This window comes from Corvus moneduloides, chromosome 16 (genome assembly GCF_009650955.1).
Source record: "Corvus moneduloides isolate bCorMon1 chromosome 16, bCorMon1.pri, whole genome shotgun sequence".
Taxonomy (NCBI): Eukaryota; Metazoa; Chordata; class Aves; order Passeriformes; family Corvidae; genus Corvus; species Corvus moneduloides.
This window is the reverse complement of record NC_045491.1, coordinates 12,500,935-12,527,525: the sequence shown is the minus strand read 5'-3', so window position 1 is coordinate 12,527,525 and position 26,591 is coordinate 12,500,935. Positions and strand designations below refer to the sequence as shown.

Sequence of the window (26,591 nt, the reverse complement as noted above, 5' to 3'; positions counted from 1 at the left end):
TTGTTCCTTTTAACTGAGGGCTGTTTCTCATAGCATGGAGAAATTATTCATGAATATTCTCTCTGTAGTGACAGTCTGGAATCCTTTGGCAGTGGGAACTGGCCATGCAGGAGCAGGCATCACGGTATATTTTTTTTTAACTCTTTAGACTGACAGTTCCAGGTGTTTGATTTCATTAGTTATTTGAGCAGAGTCTATGCTGGCTCTATATTTTTGGAAAAAAAAAAAAAAAGCAACCAAAGAATTTAATGCAGTCTAACAATTTCTTGTCATTTTCAGAAAATGTTGAGGCATTAATGCAATGCTAAAAAAATGCATTCCTCTTTGTATGGTAAATATATAAGTATAGAAAGATGATGTGTTTGTGTCATACTAGTGTATGACACTGGGGAAGATTGGAAACATAAGAGAGGTGTTTGCACAAAGATGGCAGCTTAAAGAGGCTGTCCTTTCTGCTTACAATGAGCTTCAGTGGTGCAGAAATATCACATCTTTGTTGGTTTTTTAGGGAATATTGAAAATTTTTTTATGCCAACACCACGGCAGCTGACAAGGAAAAGGCCAAAATAAGGGTGCTCTGATCAGGGAAATTTTTATACCTACTCTCCTTTCACCAGCCATATTTCCTCAAGATGAAACAAGTCATTGGAAAATATAAAAATTATATTTGTAAAAGGAAATTAATTGAACACTTCCTACTGGTTCATCAGGTCAGTTTGCACCTCATCCTCTCCAGATTTGCAGCTGCACAGCTGGGTGTGTGTGTTTAATCCCTTTCTGCTGATCTCTGTTTATCTTTTTACTCTGGTAAAGATTTCACAGGCAGTCTGTAGAAAGCTATTCCTGCACAATGATGTTCAAGAACAATAACCCCAATCCATGCTCAGTTGTGTATGTGTTAGTGACAGCTTTGAGATGTGTCTCACATCCTTAAGCCTGGGGAAAACAGAGAGAGCACACATGAGGCAGAAGCATTTGCCAGCTCTGATTTTTTCAGAATGACACCGAATTCAGTGCTTGGTTCAATTAATCATTAAGATGATCCCATGACTAATTCCAGTTTCTCTTGAAGTAAATAGGAGTAAATAGGAATAAATAGAAATCAACATCTCATATCATAAGCACCAAAGAAAGAAGAGGGCTCCTTTAGGGTTCTTTAGGGTTTCTCCAGGTATGAGCTGTATCCAGGTGACAACAGTAATGCAGCAATCTTTTTCGTTTCTTTTTTAAATTTTCTCCTGTTGCGTTGTGTTTTTCCATTTATCCTCCTCCTGCAGTCTCAAATTCCAGACTGATGGACTAGAACTTGCTGTATAAAGGATTATTTTATTAATCATATAAATTTTTGTACATGATTCAATACTCAACCTAGACACATAAGTGGACATGAGAGGAATAAAATCTCTGGGCTGACTCAGTAAGAAATGCTCACTGAATTCATTCTGTGAGCAATGAGGCGATTCCTCACTCTGATGTTAATTCTGCTGCAACTCCACCAATGCTATCACTCCACAGCCTCTGGCAATACCACCTCAGTAATAGGTTTGTAAGTTTTTACTGTTATTATTATTATTATTATTATTATTATTATTGTTATTAAAGTTTGTGAATGTCTTAAATGCTGCATTATGGCAGAGATGCTTTATGCTAAATGCAGTGTTCCATTTAGCGCAATCTCTATTTTCCAATTCAGTCCATGTTTTGTTTTGAGCTGATTCAGAGTGAAATTGCTTTCAATTTTTCACTTTGGCCAGGCAATTGGAGAGGCAGCCCTGCAGCCTCACCACTGTGCTGCCACCAGGTACTGAATTGTTCAGGGATGACTTGCAGAGTAGCTTTTCTTTGGAAGAAATTGGTCAGTCTCAGATCTCCCTTTTGTCTGAAGACATTCACAATCTATGCATGTGAAAAACACAACAAAAAAAAAACCCCAAACCAGATATTACTTATATTTTCAAGTTCCTAATGATGTACTCAGGTGCTTTCATGACAAAGGAAAATGTGCTGATGAAACAGACTTGAAAATAAAGAGGTTTAAACTTGTTGAAGCTCAAATATCCCAGCAACACCTGGTCTGGGAATCAGCAGACTGGGAATCAGCAGAAGCACTCCATGCTCATGGATTGCAGCATTGACTCTCCCAATTTTCCTTCATTTGGTAAAGGTAAGCAGTCTGCATCCCAGCTTTTCAGAGCATCATGAGGGAGAACTCAGAAGGAAGATCTGAGCTGAGCCTGCTGAACACAAAGACTCCCTCCCATCCCATCCCAGGCCATAGCCTGGTGTGGTTTTTCGTCTTCTCAAGCTACACACATTTCTCAGCTCTTTAAACACCGTGCTGTCTCTCAAGCATGAAATCTGGGGGCAGCCAGTTGTTTGGCACAGAGAGTAAAAGTGTCAGAGGAAAAAGCACAGAAACAATGGCCCTTTGACAAGGCAGCTTCACAGCTTTGATGTTTCCTCTCTCTCCTTTTCCCTAATTAACTCCACGGCTACTCTCTGCACAGAACTCGAAAAATGCTCTTGTACTGGAGCCATTTGGGGTTATTTTTTGCGCTTCTCATCTTGCCATGTGTGTCTAGTCTATAGCAGTTCTTCAGTCTGTTGTCTGCAGAGATACTTTGAACTATGTCTTAATTTGGCGTGTTGGAATACAGACTATTTGAGACATTATGGACTATTTCTTAAGGTAAAACAGCAAAGTAGAAAATTACAATATTGTCAGTTAGTCCAAATTCATTGTCCCAGGGCCAAAAACTCAGCTATTTCCCAGTCACAAGAGCCATGAAGCTGCCAGGCCAGGATGTCTCCATTTCTGCCAATGCTGACACAACTGTCAGGTCTTTTGTAGTCAGCATCACCCTAACAGGCAAATATTTACTCTTCAAATATTGCCCCACCTTCCAAAAGATGTAAAACTCACTAGCAGGCGGTGGATTTTATTTTAAACAATGTGCCTGTCTTGTGGCTCCATTCCTGACTGAGAAATTGCTTATATTGGTTTTCCCTCAAGGGCCTCACTTACAGTAAACAAAATTAGGGCTAAAGACATTATCTACCATTAGAAACTGCCTGTTGCTTTTAGCTTTGCTTTGGGTGTAGTCTGCTCTAGATGCCATCCCTCAGTGATTAGGGTGCTGCAGCTCCATCTCTTGGAACCCTTCTTAACTTTAAGGGGTGGACAGCATTAGGTGCTGCAGGCTCTAAATCACAGTATAATGACTTTACTTTAAAAATGCTGCAAAAGATTTTAAATCTGGTTCCAAATTTAAGCTGGAAAGGCTGTGCTGCTGCTGGCTGGCACACCAGGCTGGCTAAGAAGGCAGACAGGATGGTGGTACGTGCTTCCCAGGAATGGGGAAACCCATCTTTGCATTCTCCTTCTGCACCAGCTTTGGTTTTATGGTGAGTGACTGATGAGTGGCTTTGTCAGGAGCAAGTGTAAGAGGCTTAAATCAACATTTCCTGGCTTTGTCCTGAGACTGACTTTATTCCCAGAGGATGCCAGCTGGGCAGGGTACTGATAACCTGTCTATCCTGGGAAGGAAGGAATTTTTCACACTTCCTGTGTGTGTCAGTGCAAGCTGCTTTAGTTTCAGTAATTCCTGTGCAAAAAGCACATCTCAGACAGGCACAGGCCACGGACACACCTCCTGCCAGCAGATCGTGTTACAGTCCCTCCCCACGAGAGAGTGAGAACCCGAGCCTGAACTCCCCGACTCTGTGCTGCTCAGGGGTCTCATCCCTCAGGGAACTCACGGAACACCCAGAAGTGTTTCAGAGCAGAGCAGGAGGCTGACGGGCTAGGGCAGAATGTGACTGATCAGCCCCTACAAAAGCACTGATGAAGCAACTCTGGGTCTTTCTCTGCTGTCACTCATGTCATTTGGGTTTTGTCAACTCTGCTGATTAATGCTGTTACAACAACCCAGAGACAGGTTGCAAAGGCAGATGGGAAAGTGTCACAGCTGACAGACAAAAAAGGAAAAAAACAGTATTTCTGAGCTTCTTAATGCACTGGTCTGTCTGACTGCCCCAGGAAAAGCTGAGCCCTTTCACCATGAGCCACTGAGAGCAGCACTCAACCAACAGCACAGCAAGAGAAATACTTTCATTTGCTCTGCAGAAAAAACTCCATTTCACAGCAATGCCACTGCCACTGCATCTATTAATCACTGTTTATTTCTGAGAAATAAAATGAAATGGATGCCAGGAGCAAAGAGGTCAAGGAAAAAGACTAGGTTCAGCCATGAAAGGTTTTATCATCTTTTAATTTCTTGCATAATGTCATTGTTATGTTCCTAATTGATAGAGGCACCAAGACACAGATGAGTTATAGTATATTTCTCTGACCAGTAATTTTGCAAGAGTTAATGAGAGACAGAGCAGTGCAAAGCATATCCAGAGGTACATAATCTAACTTATTCTTGTTTAATTATTATTTTTTGAGAAGAAGCACTTCCCCTCCAAGCAGGGCTGCTCAAGAGAAGCAGGCTGTGTTCAAATTAATCTGCTCTGTGACCTGTCAGTTGCATGAGTTCCTTATGCTCTGAAAGTGAAATCATTTGGTTAGGAGCACCAGTGTGTCTCTTGATCTTTCAGTACGTAACCACTGGTCATCTTGCCTGTCAAAGTATCTGAGAAGCAAATAGAGCACCTCATGTACAGCACTGAAATCCTCCTAAAAAGTGTCCAGTAAAATGCAGCTGACTCATGTCAGAGTTTTGTGCTGAAGGAGTCCTCTGTATCTTCTTTTTCAGGCTAACATACTCAAAGCCACTTCAAAATTAAAAATGGCATTACAGAGCTTCAGACACTGCAAAACTAAGCTAAACTCAACTGAAACACTCGGCTTGTGCTGGCACATAGTCATCATGTTCTCTCCCACAGTGCCTCCTAACAACACTCACACAAACAAATCAGCTTTGGATGGGTTCTGCTGACGTTATCTTCTCTTCCCACGTCAACATTTTAACGACCTCCACAAAAACAACCCAAGGAGTTTAGAGCACAATAACTTCGGCATGTTCTATTGTCTTATCTTTTTCTTTCTGTACAGGCTCACACAGACAGCCAGGACAATTCCCACTTCCTGCACTTATTAGACTGCCCAGCCAGGTCAGTTTTTCGTTGTGTCTAATTTCTGGTCTTTGGGGGTGGTTTTCAATTATTTTACTATCACCAAATACAGGGATGTTTCATGGCTCGCTCAGCAAGCTGGCACAGTTGCCATCCAAGTGAAGGGCACAGCAGCCCAGCCAGCTGGTGCCCACAAGGGTACACTGTACAGGGGCAGAGAACTTCTCTCCTCATGCCAGAAAAAATAAAGCTGGATCAGTCTGGTTTTCACTTGACCATGGTATTCACAACTACCAACCTCCCCAGGGTACATGGTTGCTTTTTCACAGGGCCTGCAGAATAAGGGCAGCATTAAAAAGGGTGGAATTTCAGCAGTTATTTGGGACTGAAACCTGAAATAGCAGAAAATGGCTCTAAACTGAGCAAAAGCAATTTGTAAATTAGAAGGGACATACCCCAACATAAAGATGTGGTTTCACAGCCTGACAGGAGAGCATTAAGCAAGTTCTACAGTGCAGTAAGTACCTTAACAATCATCCTGCTTACATCTGATTTCAGGATAATTCCCTCCCTGATCTCCTGTACTACTTTTGTACACCTTTAACTCTCTACAAGTCTCTCTTGACATCGTTTCAGACACAGGCTGATAAACATTTGAACGTTGCTGGACAAGTTTCAGAGAATAGTTCCAGGCACAAGACTAACTTCTGTTGTGTTCCATCAAGAAGAGCACTGCATATAAAGTAGAAGGGATCATTTTAATGAGTAAGGGCTTGATACCTCAGCTGCTGCTCAAGGCTCAACAACAGGGTCATTCAGGTATGAGAGGACTCCAGGAGCAAGTCCAAAAATAACTTTAAAGGTACCTAAATTGTAAGGAACGGGATTACGGAGCACTGCAGGTTCTGGCCCCAACTTCAGCTGCAGAAGACAATCCCATTATTGTGTCCCCACACAGATCTTTGAATGGCCTACTTTGAACTCAGTGATGGAAAGGATTCATTGCTTTTAAGCTGTAATCTTCATGGAAGAGATGAGATACTGGATTACAGACCTTGTGAGTGACCAATAATAGGCAATACTCTTTCTTGTTTCATTTTTCATGGAATAGATGATAAAAAATGAAGTAGATGGCTCCGGGTTTTCCATTACTCGTTTGCTTTTGTAATTCCCTAATTTTTGTTAACTATTCTGTAAAATTACTTGGAACCAGATATTTTGGGATACCAAATATGAATACATTTTACCTTGAGGCTTCTAAAAGCAAGAAGCAGAGGGGACAGAAGTGTCTCGGACCTGTCAGTGCCAGAATCCCGGAGCTCTGGAGCTCTGCAGGCTGAAGAGGGCAGCAGCCTCTAACCCAACCCCAGCAGGGTGAGCTGCACCCAGAAGAAAGGCCATGTGTGTTTGTGGGGTTGGAATCCACTCCTACACACCGACTGCTGGGGTATCCGTACAATCCCAGCGAGAGTTTTCCATTTTAATACAGTACTGGTTCTATTTATTAATGTGACACCAATGTGCGTTTTTGATTTTATGACATTGCTTTCTACATGTCACAGTCACAATCTCAAAAACTGCAGGTGTATATGGTTAGTGCTTTGCAGATAACTTGTATAAATTATTCTTTGGCCAACACTGTCTTTATCAACACACCAGCGATGCAGAAAAGCTGCTTTGTCCTTTGTGCAAGTCAGAGTACAGGGAATGCTGCTCTTCCTCTTTTCTGGCAGATTTTTGTTAAGTGCTCTGGAAGTTCAGTCAAGGGAACGAGGTAAAAAAAGACATGATTATGGAGTATAAAAAAGGAATATATGTTGTCTTACAAAATGTCGCTCTCTACCTACCAGGCAGGTGAAGCAATCTTCCAAGAAAATCTCAGCATAGAAATACCAAGAACACGTTGCATTTCCAGGAATTTACTGATTGGGATTTGTATCTCTGATAATGTCAGTAATTCAGGCATTAACCTGCCATAACTAGCAGCAGCTGTGCTGAGCTCTTTCCATCCTTTCTCTTATAGAAACCATGCTCTAACCGGCTGCTTCTTTCAAGTGAGGAAATTGAAGGAAGGTCCAGGTGTTCAAGATTTAAATTTAATTCTCTCAGAAAGAAAAAGAAAAAAGAATAATTTTAGATTATTTTGTTTGCTTCTAGAAGCTGAAACAGAATATCTCAGGTTGGAAGGGACCTACAGGGAACATCAAATCCAACTCCCTGCTCTTCACAGGACTGACTACCTGAAATTAAACTTGGGAAACAGACCTGAAAACCAAACAAAAAAAAAAAATCCATCTAAACTCATAAGCTATGGGTGCCCAAAATTAACAAAAGGGTGCATTTGCCAGTGCAGGGCCCCACACTAGGACTGAGGTTAATTACTGGCCCAGTTAATTAGAGCACTCCAGAGCCTCTGGGAGCCTCCCCCAGGCTGAACCTGCAGCAGCTCCCTTACCTCAGGCTCCTCCTGGCTGCAGGAACTTGAAGCCCCTCTCATGAGAGGGATCAGGCACTAGGAGTCTGTGGTTTTGTGCCTTTTGCATCCTTCGACCTCGTGGTACCAGACAGGAGCGCACCCACCCCTCTGTGTGTAGCAGCATTCCCTGGGGGAAGCAACTCTTAAAACATTCTGATTGCACTTGCAACAAGTCTTTGCAAAGCCTGTGCAAAATCAGCACCATCTTTGCCCAGGAACAGATAGTCCTGGCCTATTTAAACTGTGTTCAATCTCCTTGTCCACTTTTATAATCAAAATAGAGTTCTAGGGACAACTGGAATCCTGAGATACTTATTCTTCTGACTGCACCAAGGTGTGCCATTAGGCAATAATTCAGGCATCTGACCACATGCTGTTTGTTACATCAGAAACATCCCAGACTTGCAAGCCAGTGCTACTGATCAGCTCTTTCCAGCATCTCAGTCCTCACCACTGAATTAATTACCTGGATCTGGGTAATGAACTTCCCAAGTGACCCTGAGGGTTAAGGGCTCACTCCTCTTCCTTCCCAGATCAGCATGATGATCTGTAAGGTGGTTTTGTCATGTGTATCATGTAGGTGGCAATCCTGTTGATTCCCCTTGTTGGGAAAATCAGAAAGCCCCTTAATTCAAGCAGAAAATGTTAAACCTCTTGGACATGCCAAGCACAGCCCAGCTGTATAATCACCACTGTCAGCGCCACAGTCACGTCAACAGAACAGGCTTTGTTCTCCTTGCATGAAATTTCACAATTCCCTATTTTTTTCCAGTCTGGGGGTCTAATCCTTCATGGTTCTGGCTGTTGCAGTCGTTAAGGTGTGATAATAACCAGCAGATGCCATTCCATTCCTGTAGCAGGGTGTCTCTGCCGTAGGCTTCACACTGTGCTCCATCCCTCCCAGGCATCAAGGGCTCAGCAGTGACCTCACAGCTCCCACTGATTCGCTGCAGCTCTGCCTGCCTTGTCCAAGCCAAACTGTGTGGTTCAGGCTGAAAGCACAAGAATTCCTCTTGGTAGCAGGGATGTATTTGCAGGAAAGCAGAAGTTGCTGTGAATGCAAGGACTTCTCACCTAACAGGACAGATTCTCCTCTTGAAAACCATTAACAGCCACGGTGGTCAAAACTAGCAAAAGCTTTAAAAAGTAAATTAATTTTGAGATGTTCTCACTGACTTTTCCCATGTATTGTTTCAAAAATTTTCAAATACCAAGTTAGGATTGTGGATTTTTTCCAACATCCAAAATAAAAAGAGGAAAACAATACTTTTCATAAAGGTATTCCTTGCAAACCAAGGGGGGAGGTCACTCATTTTCCTTTGATTCAGTGATTAATTTTAAATTAAACTGTTAAGTATTTTCTGCCTCACGTCATTGATGAGTAAGACTACATGGATGTTATAACCATCTTTCTGACACCAAGCTCAGAGCTTTTAGAACTATTATTTTAAAAGGGAAAAAAAAAAAAACCAACCAACAAACAAAAAGGAAAACCCATGACTTTTGTGCTAGTAACAAAATTAACTGATGGCTGGGGTCTCAGAGCAGATGAATTGCAGAGGGTACAGTGATTTTTCAGATTCCTGCATGATGTGCTGCTGGTTCTCTTTCTACATCTTATTTCAATAAGCAAATTACCAGAAAAAGCCAGTGTCCAATTTGTCCTATGAGAGATGATTTTTCACGTGGAAAGCATTGCGCAGAAGAGGTTTCTGCTTTGAGCTGTGTGCCACGTGTCACCAAATATTTATTTTGCACATTACAGCAACTCATCTCTGGATCTTATCTGAGAAGAATGGTGTTTCATATTTGAGTCACTCTTATCCTTCTTGTGTCATCAGTGTTCCAAGAAAATGCTGCATTCAGATACCAAACAGGGCAGGCAAGTTCCCAGCCAAGAGAAGGTTTGTTCAGCTATAGCAAACTGGCATTTTAATTGGGAAAGGAATTTTTCTACCTGCACTATATTTATGGCAGACAATAGCAGGGGTATTCACAGGCACTGATATTTTTTGAATTACAAAACGCTTCCAGCTCCAGGTGTCAGTGACTGCACACAAACACCCGCTGGTGTAAACAGGAGGAGAACTGTGTGCACAAGGTCTCTGCTTTCTATAACTGGAGAAAGGGTTCAGATTTTTCACCAAGCTTTATTAGCAAAGGACCTTTACTCATTGATAGAGAAGCTATATCAAAATATGAGTTATCTGTAATAAGGTCTCAATTCAACTTTATTTTTGTCGTGCTTTTACAGAGGTTGCAGTCAGCAGGGCTAGAACTGAACACAAAACAGCAAGGAAGAGACAGTCTCACTTCAAAGAAGATATGAACTATTTAAAAGGGAAGAAAGAGAGAATTAAATCTCAGTTTCACCCACCTACAAGTCAGGAGCACAGCATGAGCCATTTGTCTGAGGCCCCCCTAAGGTCAATGGAAAGACACAAAAACTCCTTCATGCCCCATTCCACCTGCACAGGTGGGTGAACAAGGCCTGGCCATGAGGAGACCTGTCCTCACTGCTCTGCTGGGTGCTCTGTCCTGTCCTGGGCCAGACTGCAAACCTCCTAGAGCTTCCCCAGGGGCAGCCTCTCCCACATGGTTCATGTAGGGCTTGATATCCAGCAGCGCTCTGGCTCTGCAGAAATCCCCGGGTGAGAATTTACAGTCTTTATCTCACACAAAGAACCTTCTGATCTTAACTCCACAGTTAAAACATCCACAGTCAGAAACAGGGCTAACAACTACATGCAAAAAAAACCATAAAAATATTGAATCCAATTTTCCCATCCCATGAGAAACTGTGAGCAAAAATAGGAAAGAAGCCACCAATAATTGTGAGCAGCTCCTACGTGCAGCAAGTGGCTATTTTGTATGACGATAGGAAAAGCACTCATCACTTGATGGACTAATTTATAATGATTATTGCAGCCTTGTTGGTCTCTGATAGCATACATGATATTCAGGGGGCTGATACAATCTCTCTCCTTACCAAGCATCACACTGTTTCTCCTAGAGCAAGCACTGTAATTAAGATTGGGAAACAAAGCCAGTGATACGCACGTAACCCAAAGTTTAAAACCACTCACTTCCCCCACGGGCTGGAGAATCAGAGAGAGGTTGGCAGGGGAGCACAGCAGGCACAAAAACACGTCTGGCAGGAGACAGGAGGGGCTTTGCACCCCCTCAGCTCACCTGCAACAAAGGCTGCAGGTGACAGAACACCTAGTGCCACTGGGAGCAGGGGGCAGAGCTGGCACTGCCCCCCGTGAGCCTGCAAAGAGCCCTCGGAGCTCCAGCCACGGCAGGGCCTTTCCCAAGTGCCAGCTTGGCAGCACCTTAAGTGAATTAAGGCTGTTGAAAATATTTAAAGCACTTGAGCCACCCTACATCACATCCTGAATGTGTTGTGCGTGAGTGCTTTTGGATGCACTCGTGGTTTCATCACTTCTTTTCCTCTGCTGTTCAAGGAAAAGAAAAGGCATCCATCCCCTAAGAAATGGGCCCTCTCTCCCACGCTGATTTCCTGATATATAAATATATAGAAGGACTATCCTTAAATCCATTTTTTTCTACAGATATTACCATTTTGACACTTCTCCTTTTTTTTTTCTTCAATAGAGTGTTTTCCCTAGACCTTAAAGCGCCTCTTCAAGGAATAGCACTTTGCAGTATGAACATGCAGTGACTTTCCTAAGAAAACATTGTCAAAATAAGGTCTCTTCACAGAGCATTTGAGTTTCAAAAAAGCATAATTTTACACATTTCTATTAAAATTGAGTTATTATGATCAGTCTGTTATTTTCATTTACATGAAGAGAACACAGAGGAGTGAATAACTTGCCCAATATCACATAAGAAACCTATGAAAGAGCAAAGGTTTGAAAGGCAGAAATGGGATCAGCCACAGTTACTGTCAGCCATCCTTCCATATTTCTAGTTTAGCCTGGAGATGTGACTCTTGTGAGGTGACTCTGCAGCTACTCTGGTGATGTGTGTGTAGTGCACAAAGTGCTGAGCCTCCACTTGGGCAGTGAGACAAATCTGAGTAAGTGCTCTGTACCTGGTCCTTTGAGTCTGGAGAGGGTGGTGATGTGCTGTCACCATTAACAGCATCCAAAACCACCAAAACATCCATTAACAACAACAAAAAACTTCTGTTTGCAGAGTTTCCAAGCTGTGGTGACAAAAGGGGCATGAAAACTTGGAGAGCAGAACAGTTCCCTCTCTTCCCATGGGCAGTTTCCCAGCTGTACTGGGAAAGAAGAACCACTGTTTTGCTAATTACTGTGCAATCCTGACTTTCCAAGTTCAGGGGCTTCCTGCACTGCTACAGCCCTTCCTTGAGTAAGATTTTTCCCAGAAGCCAAGCCAACAGCATGTTCTGTGTTGGTGATGAGAGTCTGCCAGACAAACCCAGGGCATCACGCTCTGTCCTTGTGGGGAGCACTGGGGATGGGCTCCTTCTGTGGAGGAAGGTCTTTGTACAAAACAGTTTTGCAGGAGGTTCAGACAAAGCAAAAATGATTCTTACTGAGAGGGTCACCATTAGACTTGGAGGTGCCAAATGTATGGCATCTGAGGGAGGCGGTTTTGTCTCTGTTTCTCACCTTTCAAATATATTTAAATTGGTAATAAATTCAGTCAGTTTTCCCCAAGTCAAGTCTGGTTTGCCTGGGATGGTAATCGGTGAGTGATCTCCCTGACTTCATCTCATCTGATGAACACTTGCATCTCATTTTCACTATTGAGGAGGAGAATAGGAGCATCTGGGTGGGCATCTGGCAACCCACCACAGAGAAAAAGCATCTATTTGACAAAAATCCAGTTCAGCCACAGACCTGGTTACCAAGAAGATCTCAGCTAAAATATCAGTGGTCACCAGCCTGAACAGAGATCTCTGCTGATCTAAGCACACTTAACTGGTCAGAAAGTTAAAGTGATCTCAATAATACAATATCAGAGGCCCAGATGTGCCTGTGCTTTCCATCACTCTTTTCTCCTAGAGAAGCACAGTGGGTGAGGATATACACTTTCCTCTCCATTGTCCTCAAGTTATTCCTTTGCTGCTTCTCATCGTCTCCATTAGCTTTCAGCTTAGCACAAAGGAAAAAATCTCTGGGATATTGGGAAAAATACAAACTGAAAAAAACAAACCAACAAAAACAAGCTCTGGTGCAAGCCTGTCACACAACATTCCTTTTGTGACAGAGCAGGTGTGAGCAGTGGGCTGGGACTGTGGCAAGCTGGGGTAATTATACGCTGTGCACAGCTGACTCGCACCTTCCACGGGATGTCACTGGGGCAGGACCGGGGCCATGTCACTGCTCAGCTGTGGGCTCCCTCCCCACACACAGCCAGAGCAAAGACATGGATGAAGTGACCACTTTTTGAAGCTTTCTTTCCTCCCTAGATTTGCCAGAGCTACATAAAGGTAAGAGCTTTCAAAATGCCTGGGGTCAACACTGTGTTTCCTCCTCAGGAGATAGAGAAAGGGAGGACACAAGGACTAAAGCAGACAGTGAGCTCAAGGAGTATGGCAGCTGTGGCTCTCTGCTGGGAATGTTAACTTTTCGTGATTAAATTGTCAAGCTCTGAAAACTTGCAAGCCTCTCCCATGTTCCTAAAATCTGGAGGCAAAGATTTTTCTCAGGATATTTTCTCTTTCTCCTAGAACAGATGAGAGATGGTAAAGAGGAAAAGGAGCTTTCTGAGAAGGTGGAAATGAGAGCAGTAATAAGGATGGAAATTCAAGCTAATGCACCATAGGAAAGGGCTTAGCTCACACATAAACACAGGGCACACACCTGCTTGCTTCAAGTGAATTTATTCATCATAACTTTGTAAGAGTTGCTAAACCAGCTCCAGATGCTGTAGGACACATTACTTGAGCTGCTCTATCAGTTTTCAATTGAAGAACAAGTTATGGACATTATTTTTAGAAGGGTATAAATGAAATGCTGGCAACCCATGATTCAATGCTGTTGGTGAGAGAATGTTCATCTATAAAGGAATTAAATTAAAAGTTGGCAAACATCAATTTTTAAAGTAATGATGAGGTGCTGGAAACAACTGTGTAAGGCTGCCCTCAATTTTGAAAGCTAAAAGGGAACGTGAAAGACAAAATTGTGTTCATAGAGGACAAAAGCTGAATCTAAACTCAGCATTTCCTATCTTCTGTGTGCTCGAGTTTTAAGGCCTAACCAAATGTGACCATGTCACAGCAGAACTGGTGCAGTGTCTCCTCAAAGCAGTATTTCTGTCCACAGCAGAGTTAAGGAAAACCAAGACTAATTAACTGCAGAACGTCACTGTGGCAGAACAGGAACTGAGCCCATTTTTTTTCCCCAGCGCAGGTTAAGGCACAAACCACTGGACAATACATCCTTTTAATGGTTCTTACTCTATTTTTGGAATGGCAATTAGGGAGGGACAAGTTCTAATGCAATCCCAGGGCTCAGCTGTACTCACCCTTCAGAGCAAGTGCCCTTTAAATACGAATAAAGTTGGTCATCTCAAGGGAACAAGGCATTATACATCAAACAGTAAATTAAGGAACAAGGTTTAATAGATAAACCTGGTGTGCATCAAAGGTTAGCACAAAAAGCAGGGATGGATCCAATTCAGTATTTTAATTAATAACCTTGGCAGAAATATAGGAGTGGCTAATAAAATGTATGACTTAAGAAACAAATTATGAAAGCAGAAATTCTATTACACAGAATAAGAAAAGTTAGGGACCTGCTGTGGCAGTATTTGTGTGCACTACAATGCTACAAAGCAGCGCACTTAGAAAACGACCAGAAATTTCAGCTGCAAGCTGGGAGTTCATTAGTACAGAATGACATTGGAGGAGAAAGACCTGCTGCTGGTTAATGACAACTTAAATACAAATCAAGAGCATGAGGTGGCTGTGGAAAAGGAAATAAGTGCTGCTGGATTATTCTGCAGACAGCTTTTCCATTAAATACAAGATGACATTCATACCATCCCATAGGCTGAGGACAGAGGTCACTGACCATTCAGGGACAAGAAGGATGAATTCACTGTGCAGAAATGAAAAGGGCTCAGAACCTTGCTTAGCCCTGTGAAGGAAAGGCTGCAAAGGGACAGGAATGTTCTCTGGGCTGGCTCAAGGGGAGAAGGTTTTCTGCAAAAGCATGATGCTGGCACAATAGCACACAGCAAGGAACTACCATTAATAATTCTAGACTAGGAGGTTTGTGAAAGTTTACAGTGTTTTGGATTGATTTAAGGTGAGAGCAACAGGAGCAGTGAAGGTACTGAATTATAGGCTGGGGCTCTCTTCATGAAGGATTAACTCAACATAAACATCCGATGTGGGACAGGACTGGAAAATCCAGGCAGTCCCTGCCTATCCAGCAGCCTTGTGAGTGCACATACTGGGGAGTGAGTCAAGGCAGACAATAGACAAGAAAACAGAACCAGGTGAAGAGTTTCCAACAAGAAATATGGTGCATATTCAGTCAATCCCCCGCAGCTACATCCTCTCCATTTGAAGAGGCTGGTAGCCGGATCCAGGCTTAAAAGCCAGAATAACTGTGATATTAAAAAATTAATTTCATGTGTAAAGAATGGGGAATTGGCAGAGCATTCTTCATCTCCTTGAAAAGGTTGTCTGCTACAGATATAATGAATACTTTTTTGAAGTCCAGCTTCTCATTTGCTGCCAGCTGTCCTCTCTTTTAGCTTCTGTTTAAGAATGAGAATAGGCAAATACCTGAATGCTGCTCGCCAATTATGTTTGTCTGTATTAGAGCTGGAACTATTCCTTCTTGAACATCTGGAAACCCTCAGCACATTGTGAATGTTACCTGAAATGACCAATGCAAGACTAAAGGCAAAAGATCTTTCCACTGAGGAATTCAGTGTTTAATTGCTAGCCAAAAACTGGAATTAACTGCTTCAATCAAGTGAAACGGGCTCTTGATATTGTTCAAGCCCCAGATGTAATTGCATGCCAGCAATGGCATTTTATGGCCAATCCTTAAAATATCAGAAATGTAAATTGTCTCATAAACACAGCTGGAAGGGCTAAATGCCCAGGAAAACGTTAAACTAGTGATGACAGGAGAACAAGAACACATTGCAGCAAACTGAAAGCCTTTGGGCCAGTACCCTACAAGCCAACAGGCCACTGGAGAAAACTGCTATACCTCCATATGTCTAGGGAGCGTGGAGATCCCTCACTATAATGTTTTAATGCTAATCTTCCAAAATACCAAACTTTTGAATGTAGTACCCTATATTCTTTAAACACCCGAATCTTAAAGTTTCCTCCAAAATACCATGTTCCCTTTTTTCTGTCCTGAACACACCCTCACTGAATGGCAAATCCCACAGTGACATCAGATGAAGCTGGAATGGACATTAAACACTTCTCATAAAGTCACTGCTTGCTGAGATGCCATCCTGGAGAGCCAGATATGAATGTGAAAGCAGAATTAGTACTGCAGTGAGCTTCGACTTTCAAATGAAACCCTTTTCCAAGCACAGATGACAGTGCCTGTGCCTCTGCAGCCACACTTGGAATTAATGGCACCTATGGGGTTATTCAGCCGACAGGGACAGTCGGGAGGGACGTGCAGAGGTGCCGGTGAGAGCTGGGCAGTGCGGCTGTGAGTGGAATTTCACACCTCATCAGCTTTGCTTGCCTGCATGAGGCTGCTCTTCACACCCAAACACAAACCCTGGAGCAGATCAGAGGAAGATGAAGGAAACTGCCTGCCCATTCTTCCCTGGAATCTGTCCTTCGTGGAACAGAAAGGCTTTGTCATTCGCACCTCACTTTCACTGAACGGGCTCTTTGTGCACATGCCTCAGGGTGTGATTTACTTATTTTTATTAAATACTGATTTCCACAGGACTTAAAATCAGCTTTATTTTCCAGTGCATGTCCATATGCAGAAGAGACTAAAACTTGGGAGAAGACAGGGAATTGTTTTGGTGCCCCTGGGATGATGCGGTTCTGCCTGCAAATCAGGCAGTTTGCAGTAGTTTGAGTCAATCTGCTTCAGATAAACCCAGGCTCACTCCAGAAGAGCTCCAGGGGCTGCTCTGCCCTTGCACAGAGCTCTGTTTGCTCAGGGTGACTGCAGAGAAGGAAACTCACATCACCTCCTAAGCTATTAATTGTGACCCTCCTGGGCATTACTGTAGGGAAGTTTATAGGGCATTTTCCTGCTCTTCAGGAACTGCTGCCTGATATTTCTCCTTATGACTTTTTCCTCCAGGGCTACCCACACTGTTCTCTCCCATATCTTCTCCTCCAAGAACTGAAAAAGAGGGAATTCTCTAGCTCTAATCTATGGCAACAACTCCTACAGGTTTGGGAGTCACAGCCCTAAAGGGCTCTCAGGCACCTTATACAGGGTTGGAACCAAGAACTGGGAGTAACATACTGGAGTATGTTATATTAAAGGGGCCACTGAGTTGCATAAACCACCCTAGAAAATGCCTTTCCTGGACCTCTGAACTTGCAGCATTCAGGCCCAGAGGGTATCCAAGCCCCTGGTGCTTTCTCCCACACAGGCTGAAGAGGCTGCAGAAGCTGAGCCCAGCTGCCCACCCAGCCCTGGAGCAGGTCCTCCCTCCCAGCACACAGAGAGCACACAGCAGCAGCACTGAAAATGAGCAAATTCAGGGCTTTATCAACAGCCTCAGCCCACAGCTTCTGTGCTTGGCAGCTCCAATAGATCAAACACAAACCTGGCATCCCACACTATTCCCTGCTCTGCTGCTGATTCACTTTTGCACCTCGTGTCCTACACATCTACCTGGTGATATTATCCTGATACCTCTCTGGGTGGAACCAGGATTAGTCAGTGTGTGCTTGCTCTCAGCAGTTAACTTGACAAGTTAACACCGTGCTAACCATGATTATTCCCTCCTACCCTGTGCCTCTTGCAAGCGCCTGCCTGGGCTTACAGGCACTGGATGGAATTCAAAAGCCCTTTCCTCTTTTTCCTGTTTCACAGCGAGATGAATTCTGCAGAAGTGTCGCCCAAAAGGACACCACCCAGTATTTAGTGTATGGTGTTTCACTACCAAGATAAGAATAAGACAAAAACTTGGAGACTCCCTGTAATTTTGCCCACTAATCCCTGTCCCAGGGGAGCAGCTCTTGGCCAACCCTGGCTAATGTAACATTATCTATCACCACACTCCTGAGCCCACGGTCACGGCTGACACACTCTCCTTCTCCCTTGGCTCTCACAGCTTCATCCTACCCAAATTCTCTCTACTCTCACCTTTTTTCCTTCTCAGTGGGATCCTCATAAAGCTTCAACAATGGCCTATTAATAGCTCTGACATTCTCAATCACCTGTTTTAGCTCCTTTATAACAATTATACCGAGATGCGCCTTTCTCCAGCCATTCTCTCTAATCCATGTGTTTTCAATTTCCTGCGGCATCTTTGGCCTTAACGTGGCCAGTGCTGGATTTCTGGTTTTTTCTCTACACCATCCTACCTATTCCCTTTATTATTCATTCTCCTACCATTTTCCATATCACCTGCTGTTCATCCAGATTTGTGAAAATTACAGCACTTCTTCCCCGATGATATTTTCAAATTCCTTCTTCTTTTCCTCCCTGAGGGACTGATGCTTTATCTCAGCACTACTGATCCCCCCTCTTTTGTCCTCCCCACCCATATTGCCCTCCAACACTCCTTGGGAACAGACCTGTTGAGACCATCCTGCCTTGCCCAGCAACTCCTCTGTTGCTTTTCTTTGACCTCACACACTCGGGCAGTTTGTGCATCTGTGCTCCTTTTCCCCCCAAAACTTCCCTTCCTCGCTGACCTGTGCAAAAACCCTGTGCCTTTCTTCTGCAAAGGACTCCTACAGTAAATGTTAGTAGGAAATCAACCAGTTAATACTGGTTCAAGGGGCAGCTAGGAATAATTAACGCCTTTCCACTGACAGAAACACAAACACATCCCCATCCGTGTCCTCTTCGTTCCACCCGCCGTTATTGTGAGGATCAGCTTCTGCTAACACCTGCAAAACACACATTTTGTGGCCTGATCTTGCTCAGAGCCTCAGGGAACGCAGTCATACATAATAAGGATGTTTCCCAACAAAAGCCTGTCACCTACCGATGAGACAATGGTTTCACAGGACAAAGCTGGTCGCGGTAACAATGGTGATAAGGTTGCACAATAACCCGAGGAAAGACAGATCCGAATTGCCACTGATTGCACTGACTTAATCACATGTGAAGGTTTTTTTCACAGGTGCTCCAAGTGTGCTCTTCCCTTCCTTGATTATTTTGACAATCCATGGGGAAAAAAAGGTTATCTTTTCTGCAGAGGTAACACTTTGAGTCACGGCTTTACACACTTTGAATAGTGTTTTCTGGGGGAACATTTTTCGCTTTCCAGCACAAAGAAACACCCCAAGATGGTATTTTCTACTCTCCACCTTCCTCATCGTGAAGCGCAGTGCGGCAGGAACCGACCGCGCTCCGGCCTACAAAGAGCCAGAATGTGAGAACTGCGATTTTCCCTCTGAGCATCACCCGAGTGTGAGAACCAGGAGCTCCAGAGGCACTGGCAAATGCAGGGCACGGAGCGGGGCGTGCAGCAGGGTTTATGATGCGCTCCCTTCGGCAGGTGAGCCGCGGAGATGCTCGGGGAGAAGGCGCGCGGGGAAGTGCCCATGGTGATGTACGAGCCGCACCGGCAGGAGCCCTCGGCCCCGCAGTTCTGCGGCCAGGACGGTAAGTGAGGGCTTGGAAACAGCAGCCACAGGGCTCCTTGGGCACACCGAGGGTTGGTTTCCTGCATGTCACCGAACACATTCGGGCCCGGCCTTTCCAGGACGTGATGGGGTTAGAAAGCGTCTGCGCCAGGATATAAAACCCAGGGCTGGGGTAGGATCTCCTAACAGAAACACCATTAAGCGGCAGTAAGTATTTTTGTTGGTTTAGTCAATTTTCGAACAACGCACACTTTTTTGCAGCAGTGTCGCTACAATAATTTCATATTCCTAACGTGCAAATGTGTTCAGCCAGCGAACTCTGTACGTGGATGGGTTATGTCCTGCTTTAATTGCCATCTACTTTTACAGAGGACTGGCCTTTTCCCTGACATCCCTGCTGGCCAGAGCTGCCCTGCCTAGGCGAGTTCTGCAGCCAGACTCCCACAGGGATGAACAACCCCTGCCCATGGGTGAAGCGCTGACAATTCAGCTCCAGGGCTGCGAGTGGGTGCCAAGAACTGCTGCTCCTGGGTTGGCTTTTCCTTCTGAAACCAGGCACTGCTCTCACACCTACACAAGTATCTCACAGCACTCCTTGTCTGCAGTGATTCCACCTTCCTTACCTTCCTGCTACTGAGGAAATTGCCATTTACGGGACAGGACTGAAGAAAAAATCCGAGTGGGAGATCAGGTGGTGACTAATGAGGCTCCATGTGTCAGTCGTGGGCCTCTAAACCTGACTCATTTTCAGAGTATTTCACTCTGATCAGCTCTCCCTGTAAATATTTTTGTCTTCAAAGATCTCCCTGGCCTCTTTCTAAGGTCAGCAGAGCTTGCAAGAGACTGGGGAGAAGGAGTCTCACTTGAGAGCTACTCAGCCAAGGGACAGGGGCTGCACACACCCAACACTGAGCTGCAGGGTCTCGTCCTTGTGCAGGAAGCAGATCCTTCCCAAAAACACATCGAGTGGTAACTGACTTGTACTAAGAACATTCCTTTTCTAGATCATAAGGAAATTATTTTGGTTTTAATTTTTTTACAATTTTTTTCCCTACAAATAACACCCCCTAAAAACAAACAAAAACATCAAACAGAAAACCACTCAAAGCCAAAAACTGAACACCACCCCATCACCACGAAACCCAAATGCCGTTGCAAATCTTTACTGCTTCTGGCAAGCCATTCAAGAAAATATTGCTAACGTTTTTTTCATCTTTATCACTGTATTTTGTCTCACTTTGGAAAATTCCAGTTTATATCCCTGTGGGCTCATTCCCTGGTTGCACTCACATCGTTTCTGAAAAGCTCGAGCACAGGCTGGACTCCCAGCTCAGGGCTGCTCTGCCTGGGGGTGAGGGTTTCTCCAATGCTGTCCAGGCTTGACCAACCACGATTTCTCATAGGGACTGTCCTCCTCTCCCAAACTCAGTCCTGTAGTTTGGTACCACGCTAGCTGGCTGTTAAGTTTTGTACATGGGTTTATTTTGAATGTATCCATGAATGTATTTTTTAATACAGTAATTTATTTCACTTCAGGTAGGCTGATTGCATTCTTAATTTGAAAGATCAGTAAGAGAACTGAAAATCCTTGAGGTGTCTTAGTCACCAGCTTCCCTTCTCCCAAAACAAAAGGAAAAAGATCTCTGAACTTTGTTTTCTAGAACAAAGAGTATGATGAAATAACTTGGTTGAAAGCTGAGGAAGTTCAAGCTAGTAAAAAGGCTCTAAATACTCAGAGTAAGGATAGTTATCACTGAAATTAGAGGTACTGTGGATCTGTTATCAGTGGAGTCCTTAAATTAAGATTGAGTACCATGCCAGTGTTATGCTGGAATGGACGAAGTTGCTGCCTTTCCTAAAAAATTATTTGGTTTCTCAGCTTTTGTTATACAGAAAGTGAGACCAGCCAGTCACTGCAGGCTTTAAAAACCCAGGAGTCAGTACAGTGGCTGTTTCTCCCTGTGCTGGATTTCACCCTCTCTGCGAGGCACCTCTTGTCTCACTCCACGCAGCTTTTGGGAGCCAGAAGCTGTTTGCACTTGTACAGTTTGCCCTGGTTTTCTTTGCACAGGGGGCTACGAGTTTCCTTCTCCCCCGCCTTACTCCTGCCGAGAAACCACCACCATCGAGGAGCCCGGTAAGTGCAGGGGTTGTGCTCCTGACAGCTCTCGTGCCACACGCCAACAAAAGCGAAATAGGTTTCATTTTAAAATCAACAGAGAGGGTGGGAGTTTTCTGACCCAATCTCAATCTCATAAACTGGAAAATTTGCACAGAGATGTCAGAAGATAAACTATGACAAGGGACTCAGGCTTGCTTCTCCAGCATTAGCCAATCTACACAAGTACCCCTTTAAAAAAAAAACAAACAAACCAAAAAAGCCCAGCCAGAAGCCAGGGCTTTCAGAATAAATCATTTTAAGGGCAGTCTTCCTGATCTAGTCACCTTTATGGAAGTGGAGAAGCTCAAAGGAGATGCTGAGGAAAGGCTTTGAAGAAGAGTCAATAACACCTCATACAGGAGGAAAGGAGACACATTTTTAAATATCCCTAAAACCAGCAGGCACTTGAACTCAGACATGCTCTATCCTATTTATGAAACAGATACCTTCCCACTCCTCAAGTTTTGCCTCAGGCTACAGTGTGAAGTTGTACCCTAAACTTGTTTTAGGATCCTTAAAATAGTATTTTTTTCCCAAAAACATTTCTGAAAAAATATCCTTCATGTACCCACAAGGGGCATCCCCCTCAGGGAGTATGACGGTCAAGTCTAGACTGCAAAAACATGAGCTGGAGTCTAACTGGGGACAGCACTAGCAGCTGTTTGATGGCATTTAGGTTTTAGAGTAACTGCATCGATGAATTTCTCATAACTACTGAAAAGTTGATTCAGAATGTTCCTCTGTATCCTTCAAACCTCTTCAGGGAGAACAAGCATTTTCATATGATTTTAAATATCAGAAGATAAATTCTCAGTGTCAGAGTACATCCACCAGAGGGTGGTGGGGACTGCCTGACTCCAGGGATTATCCCACAGACAACTCCCTGTGTATGTCCTTATCCGAGCAAAACTGGCTGGTTTTAGGTGCAATGTATTGGGGCACACAGAACAACCAGCACAGTGGTTCTAAGGAATATACCTGAAATCAACAATAACATGGGTGCCACCTTAAGAGCCCACATTCTCCCAGTTAAGGCTTTATAACTTGTAAAATATTTCCTGTGGTTCTAATTGGGCTGCTTCTCCTCTCCTCCTGAATTCAGTTTATTTGGTCTCCCAGCCTCCAATCATTGTGGCAGGGATCTTCTCCAGCAAACCAACATCCACAATCTGTCCCTCCTGCCGCCAGCACATCACCACCCAGGTCACCTACAGACTGGGCAAGCTGTCCTACCTCCTGTGCACAAGCCTGTGCATGGTTGGGTAAGTTTTCATGGGCACTTTAGAGATTCAGCATAGCAGAAGGTTAAAAATGAGTAATTAAAAAATCAAAGTTCTAGTTAGAGCTTATACAGACAGTTTGCCCTTTTCCACTTGATAAGAAGCCATCCTGTCCTTTCTAGATACAGTCATCATGCTACAGGGGATGCAAACTTGCTAAATTTAACCCAGGATGTTTCACTTTTCATAAGACAAGCAGAAATTAGTACAACGTTGTCTACTTCCCAACTGTCATTTAGAATCAGGCTCAGAAACCGACTCATGCATAAGATGTAAGAAGCGAAGATTAATTTTTTGGAAGATACTTCAAACATTAACAGACTTGGGAAAGAAGTGGATTCATACAGTGAAAAGGCAGACAGAACAAGGCAGGGAAAAATCACAGATGCAGCCAATAATCATTCTGTGCATGTCCATCTCCTCTTTGGCTGCAGGTGCTGCTTTGGATGCTGCTTCGTACCTCTCTTTGTGAGGGCCTTCAAGGATGCAGACCATTACTGCCCGTGCTGCCAGTTTCACATTTATAGATACAAAAGACTATAGAAACAAACTTTATGAAACCAGATGATGTAAAGCCTCAATTTCCTAATGGCATAAGATTCTGCACATAAAACTACTGCTAGGAAACTCACAGGAGTATGCTTAGGTTCTGCAGCTCCCTTACTGGTGAACCCACCTGTAAACTCCAATTTACCACCACATGGTTGGACTGGCTTTAAAACAAAAGCACTTAAAGACTAATTTGCAGTGTCACTTAATTCATGCTCTATTTGATTTGCTGCCCTGTGCTGTGAAGTTTCCAGCTGGTGAGTACTTCAGCTCCTCTCAAACCTCCCACCCAGCTGGGACACAGACTCCTCTGGACCTCTCAGCCCAACGCTAACCAAGGTTTGGACATGGATGTTTCAGAGAAGCTCCTACCTTCTCTGCACTGGAACTGACTGGTTGAGATTTCATTTTTCTCTGCTCTTCTTCCTATGGGACCTACCCCTGCAGGGCTGTGGGTGGTACAGTGTAGCTGATTATTTATTAACAAAACACTAATTTATGAGACTGTCTTTGCTCTGTTATGTATGAGGTAAGAAAATAAACCTGTAATTGTTCACAATACTGGCAAAACATCTGCTGTCTGCATTGCTTCCATGCCCCATTGCACCCAGAGCAGAGATGCAGGTCACTGGGACACCCCTTTACACTAACAAGCTACAATCCAAAAGGCAAACACACAAAGAAGAAATATCAGCAAACACAGCTTGAAAAAAGTCACCACATCACAAGGCCGTGATTTTACCTCTCGGCCTTCTCACTGCACTGTATCATCTCCCAAAGCAGGGACATACCTCTACACAGAACTTTACAGTCACTTATCTTGTGAAATCAAATATCTGCAATTGCAATGCCCAGGAGGTGCCAGAACCTTCTCAACACTGACAGCAGCAGCACCTGCTGCAGCTTATTGCTGGCTGGAAAAATAAACAGAGGAAGAGAAGAAACCCCTGTATATCTATGTTATAACATCATAAATGCTTTCACATTGAATCAGCACCCTGCTTGCTGAGGGCAGGTGGGACGAGAGGCAGCAGCACTGGGCTGCTCCCCTACCCAGCTCTGAGTACAGGGTCTGCACTACCGGGCACTTCAGGAACTCTAAAAGCTCCTTATCCAAACCCTGTCCCGGAGGTGTGACCAGTCCCCTGTCCCCGTGGTGTGTGACCAGTCCCCTGTCCCTGCTGTGTGTGACCAGTCCCCTGTCCCTGCTGTGTGTGACCAGCCCTCCTGTCCCTGCTGTGTGTGACCAGTCCCCTGTCCCTGCTGTGTGTGACCAGTCCCCTGTCCCTGCTGTGTGTGACCAGTGCCCTGTCCCTGCTGTGTGACCAGTCCCCTGTCCCCGCGGTGTGTGACCAGTCCCCTGTCCCTGCTGTGTGTGACCAGTCCCCTGTCCCCGCGGTGTGTGACCAGTCCTCCTGTCCCTGCTGTGTGTGACCAGTCCCCTGTCCCTGCTGTGTGTGACCAGTCCCCTGTCCCCGTGGTGTGTGACCAGCCCCCTGTCCCTGCTGTGTGTGACCAGTGCCCTGTCCCTGCTGTGTGTGACCAGCCCCCTGTCCCCGCGGTGTGTGACCAGTCCCCTGTCCCTGCTGCGTGTGACCAGCCCCCTGTCCCTGCGGTGTGTGACCAGCGCCCTGTCCCTGCTGTGTGTGACCAGCCCCCTGTCCCCGCGGTGTGTGACCAGCCCCCTGTCCCTGCGGTGTGTGACCAGTGCCCTGTCCCTGCTGTGTGACCAGTGCCCTGTCCCTGCTGTGTGTGACCAGTCCCCTGTCCCTGCTGTGTGACCAGTCCCCTGTCTCTGCGGTGTGTGACCAGTCCCCTGTCCCTACTGTGTGTGACCAGCCCCCTGTCCCTGCTGTGTGTGACCAGTCCCCTGTCCCTGCTGTGTGTGACCAGTCCCCTGTCCCTGCTGTGTGTGACCAGTCCCCTGTCCCTGCTGTGTGTGACCAGTGCCCTGTCCCCGCGGTGTGTGACCAGTCCCCTGTCCCCGCGGTGTGTGACCAGCCCCCTGTCCCTGCTGTGTGTGACCAGCCCCCTGTCCCTGCTGTGTGTGACCAGCCCTCCTGTCCCTGCGGTGTGTGACCAGTCCCCTGTCCCTGCTGTGTGACCAGTCCCCTGTCCCCGCGGTGTGTGACCAGCCCCCTGTCCCTGCTGTGTGTGACCAGCCCCCTGTCCCCGCGGTGTGTGACCAGCCCCCTGTCCCTGCTGTGTGTGACCAGTCCCCTGTCCCTGCGGTGTGTGACCAGCCCCCTGTCCCTGCTGTGTGTGACCAGTGCCCTGTCCCTGCTGTGTGTGACCAGCCCCCTGTCCCCGCGGTGTGTGACCAGTGCCCTGTCCCTGCGGTGTGTGACCAGCCCCCTGTCCCTGCTGTGTGTGACCAGTCCCCTGTCCCTGCGGTGTGTGACCAGCCCCCTGTCCCTGCTGTGTGTGACCAGCCCCCTGTCCCTGCTGTGTGTGACCAGTCCCCTGTCCCTGCGGTGTGTGACCAGCCCCCTGTCCCTGCTGTGTGTGACCAGCGCCCTGTCCCTGCTGTGTGTGACCAGCCCCCTGTCCCCGCGGTGTGTGACCAGTGCCCTGTCCCTGCTGTGTGTGACCAGCCCCCTGTCCCTGCGGTGTGTGACCAGTCCCCTGTCCCTGCGGTGTGTGACCAGCCCCCTGTCCCTGCGGTGTGTGACCAGTGCCCTGTCCCCGCGGTGTGTGACCAGCCCCCTGTCCCCGCGGTGTGTGACCAGCCCCCTGTCCCCGCGGTGTGTGACCAGCCCCCTGTCCCTGCTGTGTGTGACCAGCCCCCTGTCCCTGCTGTTCGATCACTCACTGACCGTGGCCGCAGCCGCCGTCCCGGCCATCGCCCGCCACCGCCCCCTGCCGGGCACGGGGCGCACTGCGCGCTCCGCCCGCGGGGGACCGGGACAGGGACAGCGGGAAGGGTCAGCGACAGCGGGAAGGGTCAGCGACAGCGGGCAGAGCCCAGGCCAGAGCCCCCAGCAGCTCCTCCGGCGGCTGGCACTGCGACACAGCGAGGGCAGGTCCTGGCTGTTGGACACTGTGGGGTTGAAGGCGGCCGTAGAAATCAGCTCCAGAAACGGCACTGCCCACCGACCCTGCCATCCTAAGCCAGCATCACAAACTGCCCCTACTGAGCTGATCCCATAGTTTAGTTAAGCTAGGCTGGCCATATGCACTGATTTTTGCTTCAACACGGAACTGCAGCCTTCAGACTATAGAAACTCCAGTCTTCAGACTGTGAAACGTGAAAAAACATAATCAATGTAAGTAAAAACTTAAACCACCATTTCCCTGGCCCTACAGGAAACTCAGAGCCAGCAC

The 26,591-nt window shown here is 45.6% G+C and overlaps 1 protein-coding gene across 1 annotated transcript; it reads left to right on the top strand.

Moving 5' to 3' along the window:
* Window positions 1-12,826: 12,826 nt before the first annotated feature.
* Window positions 12,827-23,837, top strand: LITAFD (LITAF domain containing). Its single transcript, XM_032126297.1, has 5 exons — window positions 12,827-12,986; window positions 19,190-19,296; window positions 21,349-21,414; window positions 22,541-22,700; window positions 23,153-23,837. The coding sequence occupies exons 2-5, from the start codon at window positions 19,203-19,205 to the stop codon at window positions 23,259-23,261; spliced, it is 429 nt and encodes a 142-aa protein (XP_031982188.1). The 5' UTR covers window positions 12,827-12,986; window positions 19,190-19,202; the 3' UTR covers window positions 23,262-23,837.
* Window positions 23,838-26,591: the final 2,754 nt, after the last annotated feature.